The 17,032-nt window shown below is 46.9% G+C and overlaps 1 protein-coding gene across 5 annotated transcripts in view; it reads right to left on the bottom strand.

Moving 5' to 3' along the window:
• Nucleotides 1–17,032, bottom strand: part of FANCA (FA complementation group A) — a 55,188-nt gene that overhangs the window by 21,072 nt on the left and 17,084 nt on the right. For 2 of the 5 annotated variants that reach the window (XM_026494543.4, XM_048223747.2), the window contains exons 14-21: nucleotides 16,791–16,924; nucleotides 11,932–12,042; nucleotides 10,764–10,859; nucleotides 10,608–10,667; nucleotides 9,276–9,364; nucleotides 8,674–8,734; nucleotides 8,545–8,594; nucleotides 1,824–1,900 (exon numbers count right to left, since the gene is read on the bottom strand). In XM_026494543.4, coding sequence (XP_026350328.2) covers nucleotides 1,824–1,900; nucleotides 8,545–8,594; nucleotides 8,674–8,734; nucleotides 9,276–9,364; nucleotides 10,608–10,667; nucleotides 10,764–10,859; nucleotides 11,932–12,042; nucleotides 16,791–16,924 — 678 coding nt within the window. Of the gene's footprint in view, nucleotides 1–1,823; nucleotides 1,901–8,544; nucleotides 8,595–8,673; nucleotides 8,735–9,275; nucleotides 9,365–10,607; nucleotides 10,668–10,763; nucleotides 10,860–11,931; nucleotides 12,043–16,790; nucleotides 16,925–17,032 lie in introns of those variants that run through there. The other 3 variants (XM_048223748.2, XM_048223749.2, XM_057314092.1) reach the window with 2 other exon arrangements.

Here is a 17,032-nt window from a genome sequence, read left to right as displayed (position 1 = left end):
AACTTGTTTATAAATGTTGAAGGAAACACATGGGTCTGTGCACAACATGCCACAGAGGTGACAAGCACGCACGTAAGGTGAAAGGACCAGAAGCACAGTAAGGGGGTCTGGGTGGGGACACAGGATTCTGGATGGGTGACAATTTATTCCACTTCTCAAGATTTAAGTAACATTGTCATACTGTTTTTTGTAATAGGATGTTAAAAAAAAAAAAAGATGTAAAGAAAAAAGCTAAGAATTAGTATACATGAGATGATTACTGGTTCTCAACATACATTTCACGGATTTATGAAAAAAGATTAACTCTGATCACATATTTGTAAAAGAAAAATGTTTCTTGGGACGGCTGGGTGGCTCAGTTGGTTAAGCGTCCAACTTCTGATTTCAGCTCAGGTAAGATTATCAGGGTAGTGAGATCAAGCCTCGTGTCGGGCTCCACGCTGGGTGTGGAGCCTGCGTAAGATTCTCTCTCTCCCTCCGCCCCTCCCCGCTGCTCGCACACATGCTCGCTCTCTCTTAAAAAACACAATTTTTCCCCCTTTCTTTCTTTCTTTTTTCCCCACTCTTTTCATGTTAAGCTCTATACCCAACTTGGGGTCTGAACTCACAATCCTGAGATCAAGTTTCACATGCTCCGATGACTGAGCCAGCCAGGTGCCCAAACATACAATTTTCATTATAAAAAAGAAGGCACAAGGGCCTGGGTGGCTCAGCTGGTTAAGCGCCAAGATCCGAGGATCCCGGGATTGAGCCCCACATCGGGCTCCCTGCTCAGCGGGGAGCCTGCTTCTCCCTCTTCCTCTGCCCCTCACCCTGCTCATGCTCCCGTGCTCTCTCTCAAATTAATAAATAAAATCTTAAAAAAAAAAAAAAGAAAAGGAAGGCACACTACATGTTTTAAAAGCAAAATAAGTTCACGTTCTGGAGTCACGGGAGAACACAATGGACACACGGAGTGAGTCTCACAGTGTAGACACCATGATGAAACTAAAAACCCTATGGCTTCTTTTATAAGCCTTGCCAGATGAAGTACAGAAAACATTCTCGAGGTCCCAGGCAGGGCCAGGGGGCTGGGTAGCGAGCAGCATGCCTCCCACATGCTGGACACAGCCCTACAAGCCTCCCTGGTACCGCAGCTGCTTCAATACCGGTACAAACGAGTGTGAGACCCGGGACCTTCATGCTTCGCCCACTCAAGTTTTCTCAGTCACTGTGGCTCTGAGAAATCATCCAAGCACGTAAAAGGAAGGGTTTTGGGAGACGGAACTAGGAAACACAGCTTCATGCAGCCTAGGTGGCCCTGCAAAGGTCAGAGGATTTAAACCACGCGACAGTGCTGAGGAACCAGGCCCTCCTGACGGGCCTCCCACCACCGCCCTGTTAGCAGAGACAACGGGATAGGCAGGAACACGCCAGCAAGGCTGCCCAGCGGCTCCAAGCACCGCTGTCTCACGCGCACTGCTGCAGATGGGACCTAGGTCTGCAACACTGAGCCCCAGGAGCTGGGCGATCCCCAACCCACTAGAGAAGACCTCAACCATCCCAACAAGAGGAACCCCCATGACGCCCCCACTTCAGAATCAACATTACAGGCCTCAAGCCTGGCGGCCTCGTTTGACACCTTGCCCAAATCAGGACAGGCGAGCAGAAGCCTATCAGGTAACCTTCCGGAGCCTCTGGGCTGGCACCCTGGGACCTGACGGTAGGGTGGGTCCATCCTGACTGAGCCAGACCAGCATTGGCTGCGTGGTCGCTTGCACACCTCGTGACCAGGGAAGCAGAAAGGTGCCCATCTCAGGGACAGACAGACCCGTTAGCCTTACTTTCTGGCTTCTTCTCCTCGGCAGTGGAGCAGGCTTGGCGGTAGGTGGAATACAGAGACGGGGGAATTTTATCTGCCCTGGATCAGGAGCAAACATGAAAACCAAGTCAACTATGACTCAAATTAGCTCTCAAGCTCACAATTCCAAAAACTATCATAAAACAGACGTACACGATATAATCTATTATCCGTACCTTATAGCGTGACCCTGTTTTCTAAGAAAAAGAAACCATCACATGAATCAAACGGTCCTTCCTATTTCATGGTTTGTCATACACACACACACATAGTTGCCAACGTGGTTGTCTCAGGACAGTGAGATTATAAATGAGTTTTACTTCTCTCATTAAGTCTGGGTAATTTCCAAATTTTTTAAATGAACCTATATTGCTTTTATTTATTTTTTAAAAGATTTTATTTATTTATTTGACAGAGAGAGAGACAGGCAGCGAGAGAGGGAACACAAGCAGGGGGAGTGGGAGAGGAAGAAGCAGGCTCCCAGTGGAGGAGCCTGATGTGGGATTCGATCCCAGAACGCCGGGATCACGCCCTGAGCCAAAGGCAGACGCATAACGACTGCGCCACCCAGGCGCCCCATAAATGAACCTATATTGCTTTTAATGAGTAATACTGAGAAAAACACCCAATTAATGACATTAAAAATACACAGAATTATCGAACAAAGTCCCGTGATAAAGATGTTCAGAGGAGCAGGAGCCACCGAGTGACAGCCCAGGTATGGGACACGTGCAGCGGCGTGACCTACAGGACACAGTCTCAAAATGAGCAGTGAGGCAGGAGGGCACCTGCCCCATGGTGCTGCAAACCCAGACGATGAGCCAGGGAAAGGAGGGAGGTGGGTGGGCCCCAGAGCAGGATGCAGAGGACGGCCCACAGCTGAGGAGCACACCAAGTGCCCGGGGCCTGGAAAGCTGTGAGCCTCAGGGTTAGAAAACAACGCAAAGAAAAAGAAAGAGCAAATCTGAGGAGATGGAGAAATCCACAGAAAAGAACATTTCAAACACCACTTATTCTCAGACAGTGACAGAAGGGTCGGGCAGGTAAACTGCAAGAAATCCCCCTGAAAGGAGAGCAAATAACACCCAAAAAACCAGATATGCAAAAACGTGACAGAGAACAGGTCAGAAGACAATCCTGGCCATCCGATGTCTGGCAAGCAGGTCCCCACAGGAAAGGGGACCTGCAGGAAACAAGCTACTGACACCATCTGGGCCTGGGGTTTGCTTCCAAATAGTCCATAGTAGTGGGGGACAGGGGCATGTTAGCATGACGTAAGTACTATGCTATTTTCTGTCTTAAATTTTTCATAACAAAAGCTGCTAAAGTATCTGAGAAAATTTCTTAGTACTGAAGGACATGAATTTCCAGATTAAAAGGCCCACCTTCTGGGGCGCCTGGGTGGCACAGCGGTTAAGCGTCTGCCTCCAGCTCAGGGCGTGATCCCAGCGTTATGGGATCGAGCCCCACATCAGGCTCCTCTGCTAGGAGCCTGCTTCTTCCTCTCCCACTCCCCCTGCTTGTGTTCCCTCTCTCGCTGGCTGTCTCTATCTCTGTTGAATAAATAATAAATAAAAAAAAAATTTAAAAAAAAAAAGAAATGAAATTAGATCCACACCAAAATACACAGCTATAAAATTACAGAACACAGGCAACAACAAAAAAGAGACACTGCAAGTCTCCAGAGAGAAAAACACAGGTCACATGCAAAGAATCAGAAATATAACATCTCAACATCAACACTAGAAGCTAGACATCAATGGAGCAATACTTTAAGAAATTGAGGAAAAGTATCTCCAACCCATATTTCTATACCCCACCAAACTACCTACCAAATGTGAGGGCTGAAGAAGAAGAAAGGAAAGGAAGGGAAGGAAGGGAAAGAAGGGAAAAAGAAATATAGAGATAACAAAAATCAGTTAAGAGTTGAAAATGCTTGCCTCTGGAGAAAAACAAATGGCGGGGGGGCGTGGGGGAATGGCTGTTTCTCCTAATAAACGTTACAGAACTGACACTTTAATCTACATTTTTATTTGGCTTTGACAAAAACAATTTTTTAAAAGATTTTATTTATTTGAGAGAGAGAGAAAGAGAGCGTGCGAGAGAGAGCACAAGTGAGGGGGGAGGGGGGAGTACAAGCAGGGGTGGGGAGACAGACTCCCCGCTGAGCAGGGAGCCTGACATGGGACTCGATCCCAGGACCCTGAGATCACCACCTGAGCCGAAGACAGACACTTCACTGACTCAGCCACCCAGGCGCCCCCAAAGACAATTTTTTAAAGCCTACAAATAAATGTTAATGAATGAGGAAGCCATACCATGCAAACATCAAAAAGAAAAAAAGCTGGTATTAACAGCCTAATAAATAAATAAAGCCTAATAAAGACATTACATAATAATGAATGAAAAAATATCCAGCAAGAAGGCTATATTTTGAAGGCTGTAACCATCATAAACTTGTATGCAACTGATAAAATAGGCTTCAAAATACATAAACATAAATTTCACAGAATTACAAGGAGAAAATGACAAAACCACAACAACATCCATAATAAAGTGACAGAAAACTGGTCAGGATACAGGAAACTCGAGAACAAGTAAAATGGAACAAGCAGACCCCACACCATCCAAATTAAAGAGTGTGCAGGAATGTTTACAAATGCCCAATGTGTACGTAGTCTACGGGAAAGGCTCAACTTGAAAAAAATCCATAAAAAGCTAATCATGTTCTTTGAAAATAATATAATTAAATTAGAAATCAACAATAAAAGCTCAGGGACAAATACCTATATGTTTGGAAAATTTTTTAATTCATTTACAACTAACTAAAAATTGTAAGAAAATCGTAACACAAGTAATAAAACATTTAGAGCTGAATGACACTCTCAGAACTATATATTGAAACCTTTGGAAGGCACTAAAGTAACACTTAGAGGTAAATTTTATTAAGATATACCTGTATTAAAACACAAGAAAGATTATAAAAACTGAGTTAAGCAACCAGCTTAAGAACCTATAAAAAGAAAAGAGTAAATTCAAGAAAATACAAAGAAAATGAAACTAAATAAAAACTAAAACCTAAAAGCAATGAAACAGAAGATAAAAAATAAATCAGCAGGTTTACCAAAAAGCAGTTATGCAATAAAATTAATATAACAGACAAATCTTTAACAAGAGAGAATCACAAAGAAAGGGCAAAACTGACACTAGCAGGAATTACCAAAAAAAAAAAAAAAAAGGTGCCTGGATTGCTCAGACATCCAACTCTTGATCCCACCTCGTATCTTGATCTCAGGGTTGTGAGTTCAAGCCCCATATTGGGCGTGCAGCCCATTTATAAACATACACACACGATAAACAATGCTATGTCAGTAAATTTGAAAATTTAGATGAAATAGATGGTTTCCTAGAAACATACAACTAACTCAAGGAGAAATAAAAAACCTAAAAATATAAACATTCAAGAAACTGAATCAGTTGTCAAGAGCCTACCTCCAAAATAGATACCAGGAACAGATGATTTTATAGCCAAGTTTTACCAAACCTAAAGGGACACAGAATAGCTGCGTTACACGGACTGTTTTAGGAGACAGGAAAGAGGGAAGGCCGCCCAATTCATTCCATGACGTACTACAGCCTTGATGTCAAAGCAGCCAAGATAAGTAAAAGAGTACGAGACAAAGATGCAAAAACCCTAAATAAAGTATCACTAACTCAAATTCAACAGCCTGTATAATAAAAAATCATTACCAAGAAGGGAATGATCCAGGAACGCAAGGACAGTGGAAAAATCAATGTAATCTGTCCTATAACAGATTACAGAACAGCAAAACCATCTTAGATGCAACAAAAGCATTAATTCATGCTAAAAGTCCTTAGCAAATTCACAGAGGGAACTTTCTTACTATCGTAGAAACTATATGAAAATATAAGGAGAGAACAGCAAATGTAAATATTAGTAAAACTTTAGAAGCATTCCTATTTGAGTCAGGATCAAGACAGCGTCTAATTCCTACGATTTAATATTATCATAAAAAGCCTACAGAACGCAGTAAGACAAAAATGAAGAGCTATAAAGATCAGAAAGGAAAAGACAAACTGTTAACTCTTACAGACAATGTGATTATCTACAAAGAAAACCCACCAACCAGCTACTACAAGTAAGTGCAGCAGGATTACTGGATAGGGGACCACCCCCACCTCAGCAATAACCAAAAAAAAAAGTAATATGCTTTTCACAGCAACAAAATCTAAGTACCTAGTAGTATACTGAACGAAAAATTTACAAGATAGAAAAATCTACAATTGAAAGGGTTAAATAGATATACTATGTTCACAGAAGGAAAAAGTTATCATAACAAAGTCAACTACCCAAAAATTAATCTCTAAAATTATTCCACGAAAAATTCTGAGATTTCACAGAGATACATCCAAGGAGGTCCACTGAAGCACGACCATAACACGACACTGGAGCTCACCTAAGAGTTCTGTGACAGGGGAGGGGCAAACTAATCAAGGTGGTTATTCTGTAGGCCACGGGGCCTTGGGGTCACGCAGCACAGCAGCTGCAGCCGGAGAACAGAATTCGGTGCCGTGGTGAAACAAGTGACCCAGAGCACACGGCCATCAGGGCAAGTGAAAAGGCCAGCTGCAGAAGGTCACAGTGCGATGTGTGTGCGTGGACACACACCCACTTCGTAGCAGCAAACATGTGCAATAAAAGAAGTAAACAGAAAAAAGAGGGGCGCCTGGGAGGCTCAGTCGGTTAGGCATCTGACTCTTGATTTCAGCTCAGGTCATGATCCCAGGGTTGTGAGATTGAGCCTATGTCCTTCTCCCTTGGCCCCTCCCCCAACGAAAAAGATGATAAAAAGTGAAACAAAAATAGAAAAAAGATTATACATCAACTTCAGGATAATGGTTTCCTTAGAAAGGGAAAAAGGAAAGTGGGTCAGGGAGCTGGACTGAGAAGGGTTTTTTGTTTTGTTTTTTTGAGAGAGAGAGAAGAGAGATAATGAGAGAGCATGAGCAGGGGGTGGGAAGAGGGAGAAGCAGACTCCCCACCAAGCAGGGAGCCCGATGTGGGGCTCGATCCCAGGACCCTGACCTCATGGCTTGAGCTGAACGCAGACGCTTCATGGACTGAGCCACCCAGATGCCCTGAGAAGGGTTTCCACAATACCAGTACTGTTTTATTTTGAGCAAAAACAAAAAAAAGGAAAGGCAGCAAAGCATTAATGTGAGTGAGGCATATGGGTGCTTTTTATTACATTGGTCTCTGTACTTTTACAATAGTTTATTTATTTATTTGACAGAGAGACAACCAGCGAGAGAGGAAACACAAGCAGCAGGAGTGGGAGAGGAAGAAGCAGGCTCCCAGCAGAGCAGGGAGCCCGATGCGGGGCTCGATCCCAGGATGCTTAACGACTGAGCCACCCAGGTGCCCCATGGAATATTTTATATAAAAAAATAAACAAACATAAAGATCCCAAAGAATGGTCTTATTTTAAGATGAAAACATTTACTTTTACTTTCTAGGCTCTTTCTCTTTTCGACCTTCTTACGGGTATCATTATGCTGTAAGAGCCCCACTAGGAAGCAGGATTTACAGACAGGACAACCCTGGGAAGCCGGTCACATGCAAGCTGGGGGCCCGAGACTCCATGTCCTCCCGGAGTCCTGGTCTACCCCAATCTCTTGTGGGGCGAGGCTTCTAAGTCTCCCTGTTCTTTTCCTTCTTTGCTTAAATTCTCCTTTCACAATGATTATGGACCAATAACATGACTTTTAAATTCCCAGAATGAAAGCCCTAAAAGTTCATCAAAAAATGACAGTCAGTGGTGATATTCAGAATTGAAGAAAATTTCTTTTTAAAATCTTAACCAATTTTGAGGGGTGTGTGGGTGGCTCAGTCAGTTAAGCATCTGTCTTCGACTCAGGTCATGATCCCAGGTTCTGGAACTGAGTCCCCCGTCAGGCTCCCTGCTCAGTAGGGAGACTGCTTCTCCCTCTCCCTCTCCCTCTGCCTGCTGCTCTCCCTGCTTGTGTCCTCTGTCAAATAAATAAAGAAAATCTTTAAAAAAATAATAAAATAAAATCTTAACAAATTTTGAGCCAATATTTTATAAATAAAACACATTTCTCCCTTCAACAGATGACTGGATTAAGAAGTTGTGGTCCATATATACAATGGAATATTACTCAGCTATCAGAAAGAACGAGTTCTCAACATTTGCTACAACATGGACAGCACTGGAGGAGATAATGCTAAGTGAAATAAGTCAAGCAGAGAAAGACAACTATCATATGATTTCTCTCATCTATGGAACATAAGAACTAGGATGATCAGTAGGGGAAGAAAGGGATAAAGAAAGGGGGGGGGTAATCAGAAGGGGGAATGAAACATGAGAGACTATGGACTCTGAGAAACAAACTGAGGACTTCAGAGGGGAGGGGGGTGGGGGAATGGGATAGACCGGTGATGGGTAGTAAGGAGGGCACGTATTGCATGGTGCACTGGGTGTTATACACAACTAATGAATCATCGAGCCTTACATCGGAAACCGGGGATGTACTGTATGGTGACTAACATAATATAATTAAAAAATCATTATAAAAAAAAAAAAAAACCCATTTCTCTACAAAAGAATCACAATTCTTTGCATTTGTCAACAACCCTCCTGGAAACAGGTGTCCTTGCGTACCTCTTCAGGGACTCTATCAAGGCGGCTCTGGAATCGGGGGTTCTCGGAAGCTGTGAGGGAAGGTGGGATTCAAGTGAGACATGTGCGTTCTGCCAACGGGGACCCAAGTCCGTGACCACACGTACTGACCACTCGAGGTGTGAGCAGGGCAGGGAGAAAGTGAGACACGTAGTAGGGTCTCCTGAAGATGCTGCAACAAGAAGAGCAGACTCAGAGTCGCAGGTGACAGAAGCGTCAGAACGCCGTCCTGACAACCACGAAAACATCCACTTCCACAGAAGCTCACTGCATCTCACAGGGTGGCCCCAGCGGGTTGTCTCATTCCATGTCGCATGGCTAAGATATACCACAGTTGTATTTCAGAGACAGAGCGTGAATGCGCATGCGAGCGTGCGAGGGGGGGATGGGGAGAGAGAGAGAATCTCAAACAGACAACCCGCTGAGCATGGAGCCCAACATCGGGCTCAATCCCAGGACCCCGAGATCATGACTTGAGCCAAAACCAAGAGTCGGCCACACCGTGGGCTCATTCTCACCCTTCTTTGGGGGCTCTACGCAACAATACCCATTGGCTTTTCTCAAGAAAATGAGTCTCACAGCAAGGGCTCTGAGCCACCTCACCACAGGACTCGTGCTGGGGCGTCTATCTCAGTCACCCACAATCACAACAGACACCCTGCTCCGAGGGGCTCTGAGGACAGACGGGAAAACTCCAGGAAGCATGCCCCTACCTGGCCTCCATGACGGCGACAGGAATCTTCCCTGTGTGTTCAAACACCGTGATGGCCTTCTCCACATCCTGGTGCGCTTGGCTGTGGGGCTGGCTCCACATGGGGAGGACGGGAAAGGAACAGACGATGTGAAAGAAAAGACACTGACCAGGGGAGGGTGCCATCAGCCTACTGTTTGGTACCACGACAACTCTGCCATTTCAAGGGGGACAGCAAGGGGATGTTCGGACAAACCGATGCCAGCAAGACCACGGAAAGGGACTGACTGCTGTTTCACGTTCCCAGGAAGCTCACACCTAGCAATGAGCCACCCGGGGACCATTCAACACCTCTGGGAGGCTCTGCCGCCCTCCTGGCTCCCCTCAAGGAGAACACAGGGTTCTGAAGAAAGACTCTGAGGGGAAGGTGAAGGGACTTAATTTTTCAGAGTTAAAAAAATTATGAAATGACAACATATGAATACCAATAAACCTTAAATAGATACCTACATTAAATACTTAAAAATATGGGGCACCTGGGTGGCTCAGTCTGTGAAGCCTCTGCCTTCGGCTCAGGTCATGATCCCAGGGTCCTGGGATCAAGTCCCACATTGGGCTCCCTGCTCAGAGGGGAGCCTGCTTCTCCCCCTCCCACCCGCTCATGCTCTCTCAAATAAATGAATAAAATCTTAAAAACAAAAACCCATATATATAAACGTGTGTGTGTGTGTGTGTATAAATACTTTAAAATATTCACCTAACACTCTCCTGGCAGCTTTAAGGGCTCTCTGGCCACTCACAACTTTTAAGTCATAGAGGTTTTTTTTTTCTTTAGATTTTATTTATTTATGAGAGAGAGAGAGAGAAAGAGAGGGAGCATGAGCAGGGGGCGGGACAGGGGGAGAGGGAGAAGAAGACTCCCCGCTGAGCAGGGAGCCCGACAGGGGACTCGATCCCAGGACCCGGGATCATGACCTGAGCCGAAGGCAGACACCTCACCGACCGAGCCGCCCAGGCGCCCCTAAGTAAAAGAATCTTAAAATAACACATACACACACCACAGAGCCATCTGACATTTGGTTTACGTATAGTTAACACTTCTTCCTGAAATTCTTAGAAACACAGGATCTTCCTCCCACCCTGTTTTAAAGACCTCGTCTTTGCTGCAAACCCACATGAATGAAGATCTGAAAGACAGGCCTTCCTGCACACAGTAACATGCTTAACTCCCATCCTCCAGCTGCAGCAGACAGAAAAGGCCCACACGCTCAGCTCAGAGTCCCAGGAAGTCAGACTGTGCTTGGTGAGCACGGGCCAGAGGCCACAGGAAGCCACAGAACCGAGGTGGCCTTACCTCTGCGATGTCCCTGGCTGAAGACAGATCCTCGTAAAGGCCCATGTTTTCCACCGAAACCTGCAGAGGCGACATGGTCGGGAATGTGAGGCACTGGCCTTTGTGGGGAGAGGCAGAATAAGCCGCCGCTGCTGGGGAGGGGAGGCCGTGACTCGCCTTCAGGTCAGCCAGGCGCGTCCGGGCCAGCGCGACGTAGTCTGTGAGCAGCGAGCGGTACTTGCTGGGCACCAGCGGTGGATGGAGAATGTGCACCTGCAGGCAGACGGCAGAGCAGGGCCCCGTCAGCCCACCGACCGCGGGTGACCTTGTGGGGCAGCAGCAACGGCTCACCGCGGACACCTGAACTTACAGCGATAGCAGGAAACTCAAAGGATGAGCCCAAGACTCAGGGGGCTTGAGCCAGAGCTGGAACAGACAGAATCTGGGGCGAGGGTCTGTCTCTACATGCACCTGTGGACTGTCCTTCCCAAGGGGGCCTGGCCGGGCAGGGCCTGTGTCCTCCCACAGAGCTGGCCCCTCGCCCACGGCAGCCTGGCACCCCCGCCCCGAGTCTCTCCCCTGAAGCACTAGCACAGGGGTGCTCCAGCCCCAAGGACACAAGGGTCAAGCCCTCAGGGCAGGGTGCAAGCTCTGACCTTCACTCCCTGATGGGTACATTCTATATGCTTCTTTGTCCCTTAGGCCACACATATTCTTTGGAGTGTAATGGAAATTTCTGAATTACAGAAAGAACTAAGAATCAGTCTCCAGGGCCCAACCCTCCAAGAATCCTGGGCAGAGTGACCTGACTAAAAAAGAAAGCTTGCAGAAAGGCATTTTTAACCATGAAGTTCATACAGATTTGTTATTAAAAATGCAAACTGTATGAAGGTGTAATGTCTTCCACCCCCGGAAGTAATGGCCACGGGCACTTTGGGGTGTATCCTCCTGGTTCTTCTTCAACATAAAACTATATCATTTTATATCTTAACCGAAATTTGAATAAAAACCTGAAACTACCAAAAATATATATATGATATATATATCTATATCAATCACATATATCTCATTGAGAACCCAAACGTGGGGCCGTGGCGTACAGGACAATGTCCTCCCACTGAGTGGGTGCTGAGGACGTCCTGCTGGGCTGGCACAACCTCCCCGACCTTGCTGGGGCTGTGTGCTGTCCCCGACCATGCCCCAGGGATGGACAAGGGGCTGGTTCCGGGGCATCTTACCAGCACACACGTGGTTTCCACACCCGAGAGCACAATGACAAACCCAGCTGTAAGGTCTGCACCGGGGAAAGACAGCGGGATGCCCGGGTGGGTGGACAGCCGCTCACCTGCAGATACCGGGGAGCCTCAAAGGGCACGAGGTCTGACAGGAACTTGAAGAGAAAGACCAGGGTCTTCTTGCTGCCACTGTGGAAGCCCCTCGTGTTCCCGAAGGAGGCCTGGAGGGAGAGGCGGGCGTGAGGGCGAGGGGCCGTGCACCCACACGGGGACAGGTCACGCGGCGGCAGAAACAGAGGCTCAGGTGCATCAAAGGGAAACAGCCACCTGGGCTCCTGTAATCCCACGATGCCACGGCTCTGCCTGCCTAAGAAGATGGGCTGAAAAGTTATTTAAAACAAAAATTAAAAATATATTCCTGTAGGGGCGCCTGGGTGGCACAGCGGTTAAGTGTCTGCCTTCGGCTCAGGGCGTGATCCCGGCATTACGGGATCGAGTCCCACATCAGGCTCCTCTGCAATGAGCCTGCTTCTTCCTCTCCCACTCCCCCTGCTTATGTTCCCTCTCTCGCTGGCTGTCTCTCTGTCGACTAAATAAATAAAATCTTAAAAAAAAAAAAATTATATATATATATTCCTGTAGAAAACAGCAACTGTACCATCTTTTTGTGACCTTCGGAAGCACAATGTATTAGCTGCCCTAACAAGGGCTCTTTCCTCAATGAATAAACACATTCTACACGATGAAGCCACTTCTGAACCGCGGTAACTCCCGAGGAGTTACTCTTCTGTGAGGAGACAAGGTCACCGCAGGGGAGCGAGCCAAGAAAGGCACCCCCTCGGGACCCTGAAAGAGCCCAGCTCACAAGAGAAAAGCAGGCCCTTCCAGGAATTGAGGGCGCCTGGGGATTCCAGAACGGGCCTCGGCCCAGAAGGGCTGCAAGGAGCCTCTGTCCAGAGAACTGAACACCCAGCCACACGAAGTCCTGCCCCGGCCCAGCTCGCCAGAACGCCATAGCCTCCGCCACTATGCGTGGAGGGCCGCGGCAGCAACCTGTCAAAGCGCACGACAGAATTCTTCTGAACAGGACAGCGGTGCAGACACAAGCAGCCACCAGGTAAGGGGAAGATGGCAGCAGGGCAGGAGGACCCCAGGCTCGCCTTGTCCCACAAACGCAACTAGGTAACAATCAAATCATCCCAGATGCCCCAGAAACCGACCTGAAGACTGACAAAGTCCACAACGCTATAAAACTAGAAGTCGACCACAAGACCACAGATACATGGAGCTCAAACAACATGCGACTGAAAATGAATGGGTCAACCAAGAAGTCAAAGAAGAAAAAAAAGCACATGGAAACAAATGAAGATGAACACGCAACAGTCCAAAACCTCTGGGATGCGGAGAAGCGGTTCTCAGGAAGCAAGGAAAAGCTCAAATACGTAACCTAACCCTACACCTCAACCAGCTAGAAAAACCAACAACAAGCAGAACCTAAAACCAACAGAAAAAAGGAAATGGAAAGATGGGAGCAGAAACAAACAATATAGAAACTTAAAAAAAAAAAAAAAAAAAAAGAGAACAGACCAATGAAACCAGGAGCTGGTTCTTTGAAAAAAAGCAATAAAAACGATAAATCTCTAGCCAGACTTATCAAGAAAAAAAGAAAGGACCCCAATAAACAAAATCACAAATGAGAGAGGAGAAGTAACAACCAATACCACAGAACTAGAAACAATTATAAGACATTATTATGAAAAACTATATGCCAACAAATTGGACAACCTGGAAGAAATGGATAAATTCCTAGAAACATATAACCTCCCAAAACAGGAACAAACTGAAAACATGAACAGCAATTCCCAGCAGAGAAATTCAATCAGTCACCAAAAAACTCCCAACCAACAAAAAGTCCAGGCCAGATGGCTTCACAAGTGAATTCTACCAAACATTTCTAGTTAATACCTATTCTCCTCAAACTATTCCAAAAAATTGCCAAAAGAAAGCTACCAATTTTGTTCTACGAAGACAGCATGACCCTGACACCAAAACTAAATAAAAACCCCACTAAAGAAGAATTACAGGCCAACAGCCCTGATGAACAAGGGTGCAAAACTCCTCAGCAAGATACTAGCAAACCGAATCCAACAATACATGAAAAACACCACTCAGTGCGTCACAAGCGGGACCTATCCCGGGGCTACAAGGGGGGTTCAGTATCTGCAAACCAACGTGACACAGCACATCACTGAGAGAAAGGTCAAGAATCACACGATCACTTCAACAGATGCAGAAGAAACGTCTGACAAAGTACAGCATCCGTTCATGATAAAAACCCTCAACAAAGGTTTAGAGGGAACGTACCTCTACATAATAAAGGCCATATATGAAAACCCACAGCTGACATCATCCTAAAAGGGAGAAACTGAGAGTCTTTCCCCTTAAGGTCAGGAACACGACAAGGATGCCCACTTTTATTCAACATAGCACTGAAGTCCTAGCCAAAGAAATCATACCACAAACAGAAATAAATGGCATTTGAATCAGCAAGGAGAAAGCAAAACTTTCATTATCTGCAGGACATGACACTATATACAGAAACCCTAAAAGACTCCACCAAAAAAGTACTATACCTGATAAACTCAGTAAAGTCACAGGATACAAAATCAATGTCCAGAAACCTGTTACATTTCTATACATTAATAATGATGCAGCAGAAAGAGAAATTAAGAAAACAACCCCATTTACAACTGCACCAAAAACACTAAGATACCCAGGAATAAACCCAACCAAAGAGGTAAAAGACCTGTACTCTGAAAACTGTAAATGTGTAGATTGCTGGGGCAACTGGGTGGCTCAGTTGCTCTGTCTCAAATAAATAAAATCTTAATTTTTTTTTAAAGATTTTATTTATTTATTTGCGAGAGAGAGGGAGAGCGCACAGAGGCAGAGGGAGAGGGGGAAGCAGACTCCCTGCTGAGAAGGGAGCCCGATGCAGGACTCGACCCCAGGACCCTGGGATCACGACCTGAGCCGACGGCAGACACTTCACCGACTGAGCCACCCAGGCACCCCTCAAATAAATAAAACCTTTAAGAAAAATACTAAATCAAAGGATATAGGCACCTCTATGTTTATAGCAGCATTATTTATAATACCCAAGCTATGGAAGCAGCCCAAGTGTCCCCTGACTGCTGGATGGACCAAGAAGATGTGGTGTACACACGCAACAGAATCTTACTCATCTAGAAAAGAATGCAGTCTTGTCATTTGCAAAGACATGGATAGAGCTACAGAATGTTATGCTAAGTGAAATAAATCAGAGAAAGACAAAGACCGTATGATCTCACTCACTGTGGAACTTAAACAAAAGACCGAAGGAAAAAGAGAGGCAAACCACGAAACAGGCTCTGAAGTACAGAGAACACCCAGATGGTGACCAGAGGGGAGTCGGGGGGGGGGGTGCGGGAAACAGGTGATGGGGATGGAGTGCACTTGAGATGAGCACCGGGTGATTGAAATAAAAACAAAAAAACAAAACAAAACAAAAAAGCCAGCAGATGGGAAGAGGACCATCCCCACATCACCATTCAGCTCCCCGCAAAGTACGAGGGGCATCATTTCCTCCCTCTAGCCTGTCTACACGGAAGGGTTAGTGACTCTTGGCAACATCCACTCGGTCAAGAGTGAGCCTCAATGACACCGTGGAAACAGGACTCGAAACGCCAGAGGAGAGCACAGTTCATGTGAAGGATTCATGTCCGCTATCCAGAATAACAGACACGTCCCCGGGTCTGCGGCTGCAACAGCATTTAATGTCACACCAGGAAAAAGACAGTTATTCTCATTAGAAAAATTACAAGCACACGGTGATGAGCTAAGAACCGTAATTCATGATCCCAAAGGGCTCAAATTTAAAATCATCACATTGGCCTATTTACATTAACATTCTTGAAATTAAGATTAAAGAGATCTTCAAACACTGAACATACACATAAACATCTGTCAAACTCACCCAACCATTTACTTAAATTGGGTGCATTTTATATAAATGATATCTCAATAAAGTTTATTTAAAAGGTAAAAGGAAAAACAAAACCAAAACACCCCACCATCAACACAGCACTTGCAAAGCATTCCTGTCCTTATGTCGCCCTGAGAACTCAGCAAATCCCAGGCCCGGGGGACACCTGGATGGACCAAATCACCTGGACACAGCTCTCGGCAGACAGAGGACACAGGCCAGCTCTGATGACCACCAAGGGTACCCCGGCAGTGAACACTGCCAAGAGCCCCCGTGAGGCCAGCGGGTGCCCTGGGCCGACAGCCCGTTGTGGGGGAACACAGGACTGATGGGAATAAAGAAAGAACACCACGACCACCCATCCTCTACCAGCACCCCAGGCCGGCAGAGGCTGGGCCAAGGCAGGCTTCTGCCAGTGCAGCCGCCCTCAGAACCGGAGCAAGGTGGGCTCCCCGCAAGGAAGCAACAGCTGCATCACCCCGCAGCGTGGCAGGAAAACCCAAAACCTCCACAAAGGTTTTGTACCCAACAGATTCACACAGGCCCAGCCTTCCAAGTGGACATCTGGAAGCCGTGTCCTCAGCAGTGGGACTCTGCTGGTCTGTGAACAGCGGCACAGACGTGGCAAGAACACGGATGTGGCGCCAACAGAGAGGAGGGACCCAAGAGCACTCCTCTGGGACACACCACATGGTGCACGCAGCAGCCACCACCGCGTTTGTCTTCATGCTTTCCTGACGGCACCCCCAGACCCGGAGACTGAATCGGGCAGGCGCGGCGGCAACGACAGGGGGCGGGGGAGGGCGCGCGGCAAACCCCGGACAGGGCAGCACGGAGCCCCAGGGGTGGCCGCGAGGAGCAGACCTGACCACGGGAATGCATCTGTTCCTACGACGGCAAGTCGGGGGCCCGGCCACGAGCACACACTGCCGGGAGGGAGCTCACCTGGAACCAGTCAGAGTAGGATGGGAACACAGAGGGGCCCTCCAGCGCAGCCTGACGCACCACCAGGAACGCGGTGACCATGCTGTCCAGGTCGCAGCTCTCGAACGCACGGGCCAGCAATCGGGCCACCCAGTCTAGGAGGGAACAACCCATCACAGCTGGCAGACGAGGACGTGCATGCGTGCTCCGGGGGTAGGGCACGCCACTTAGGAGGGTATGCATGTCCAGCGCCAAGTTCAAGA

Source organism: Ursus arctos, unplaced genomic scaffold (genome assembly GCF_023065955.2).
Source record: "Ursus arctos isolate Adak ecotype North America unplaced genomic scaffold, UrsArc2.0 scaffold_19, whole genome shotgun sequence".
NCBI classification, from domain to species: Eukaryota; Metazoa; Chordata; class Mammalia; order Carnivora; family Ursidae; genus Ursus; species Ursus arctos.
The sequence above is the reverse complement of the archived record's forward strand: the minus strand, read 5'-3'. Positions and strand labels throughout refer to the sequence as shown.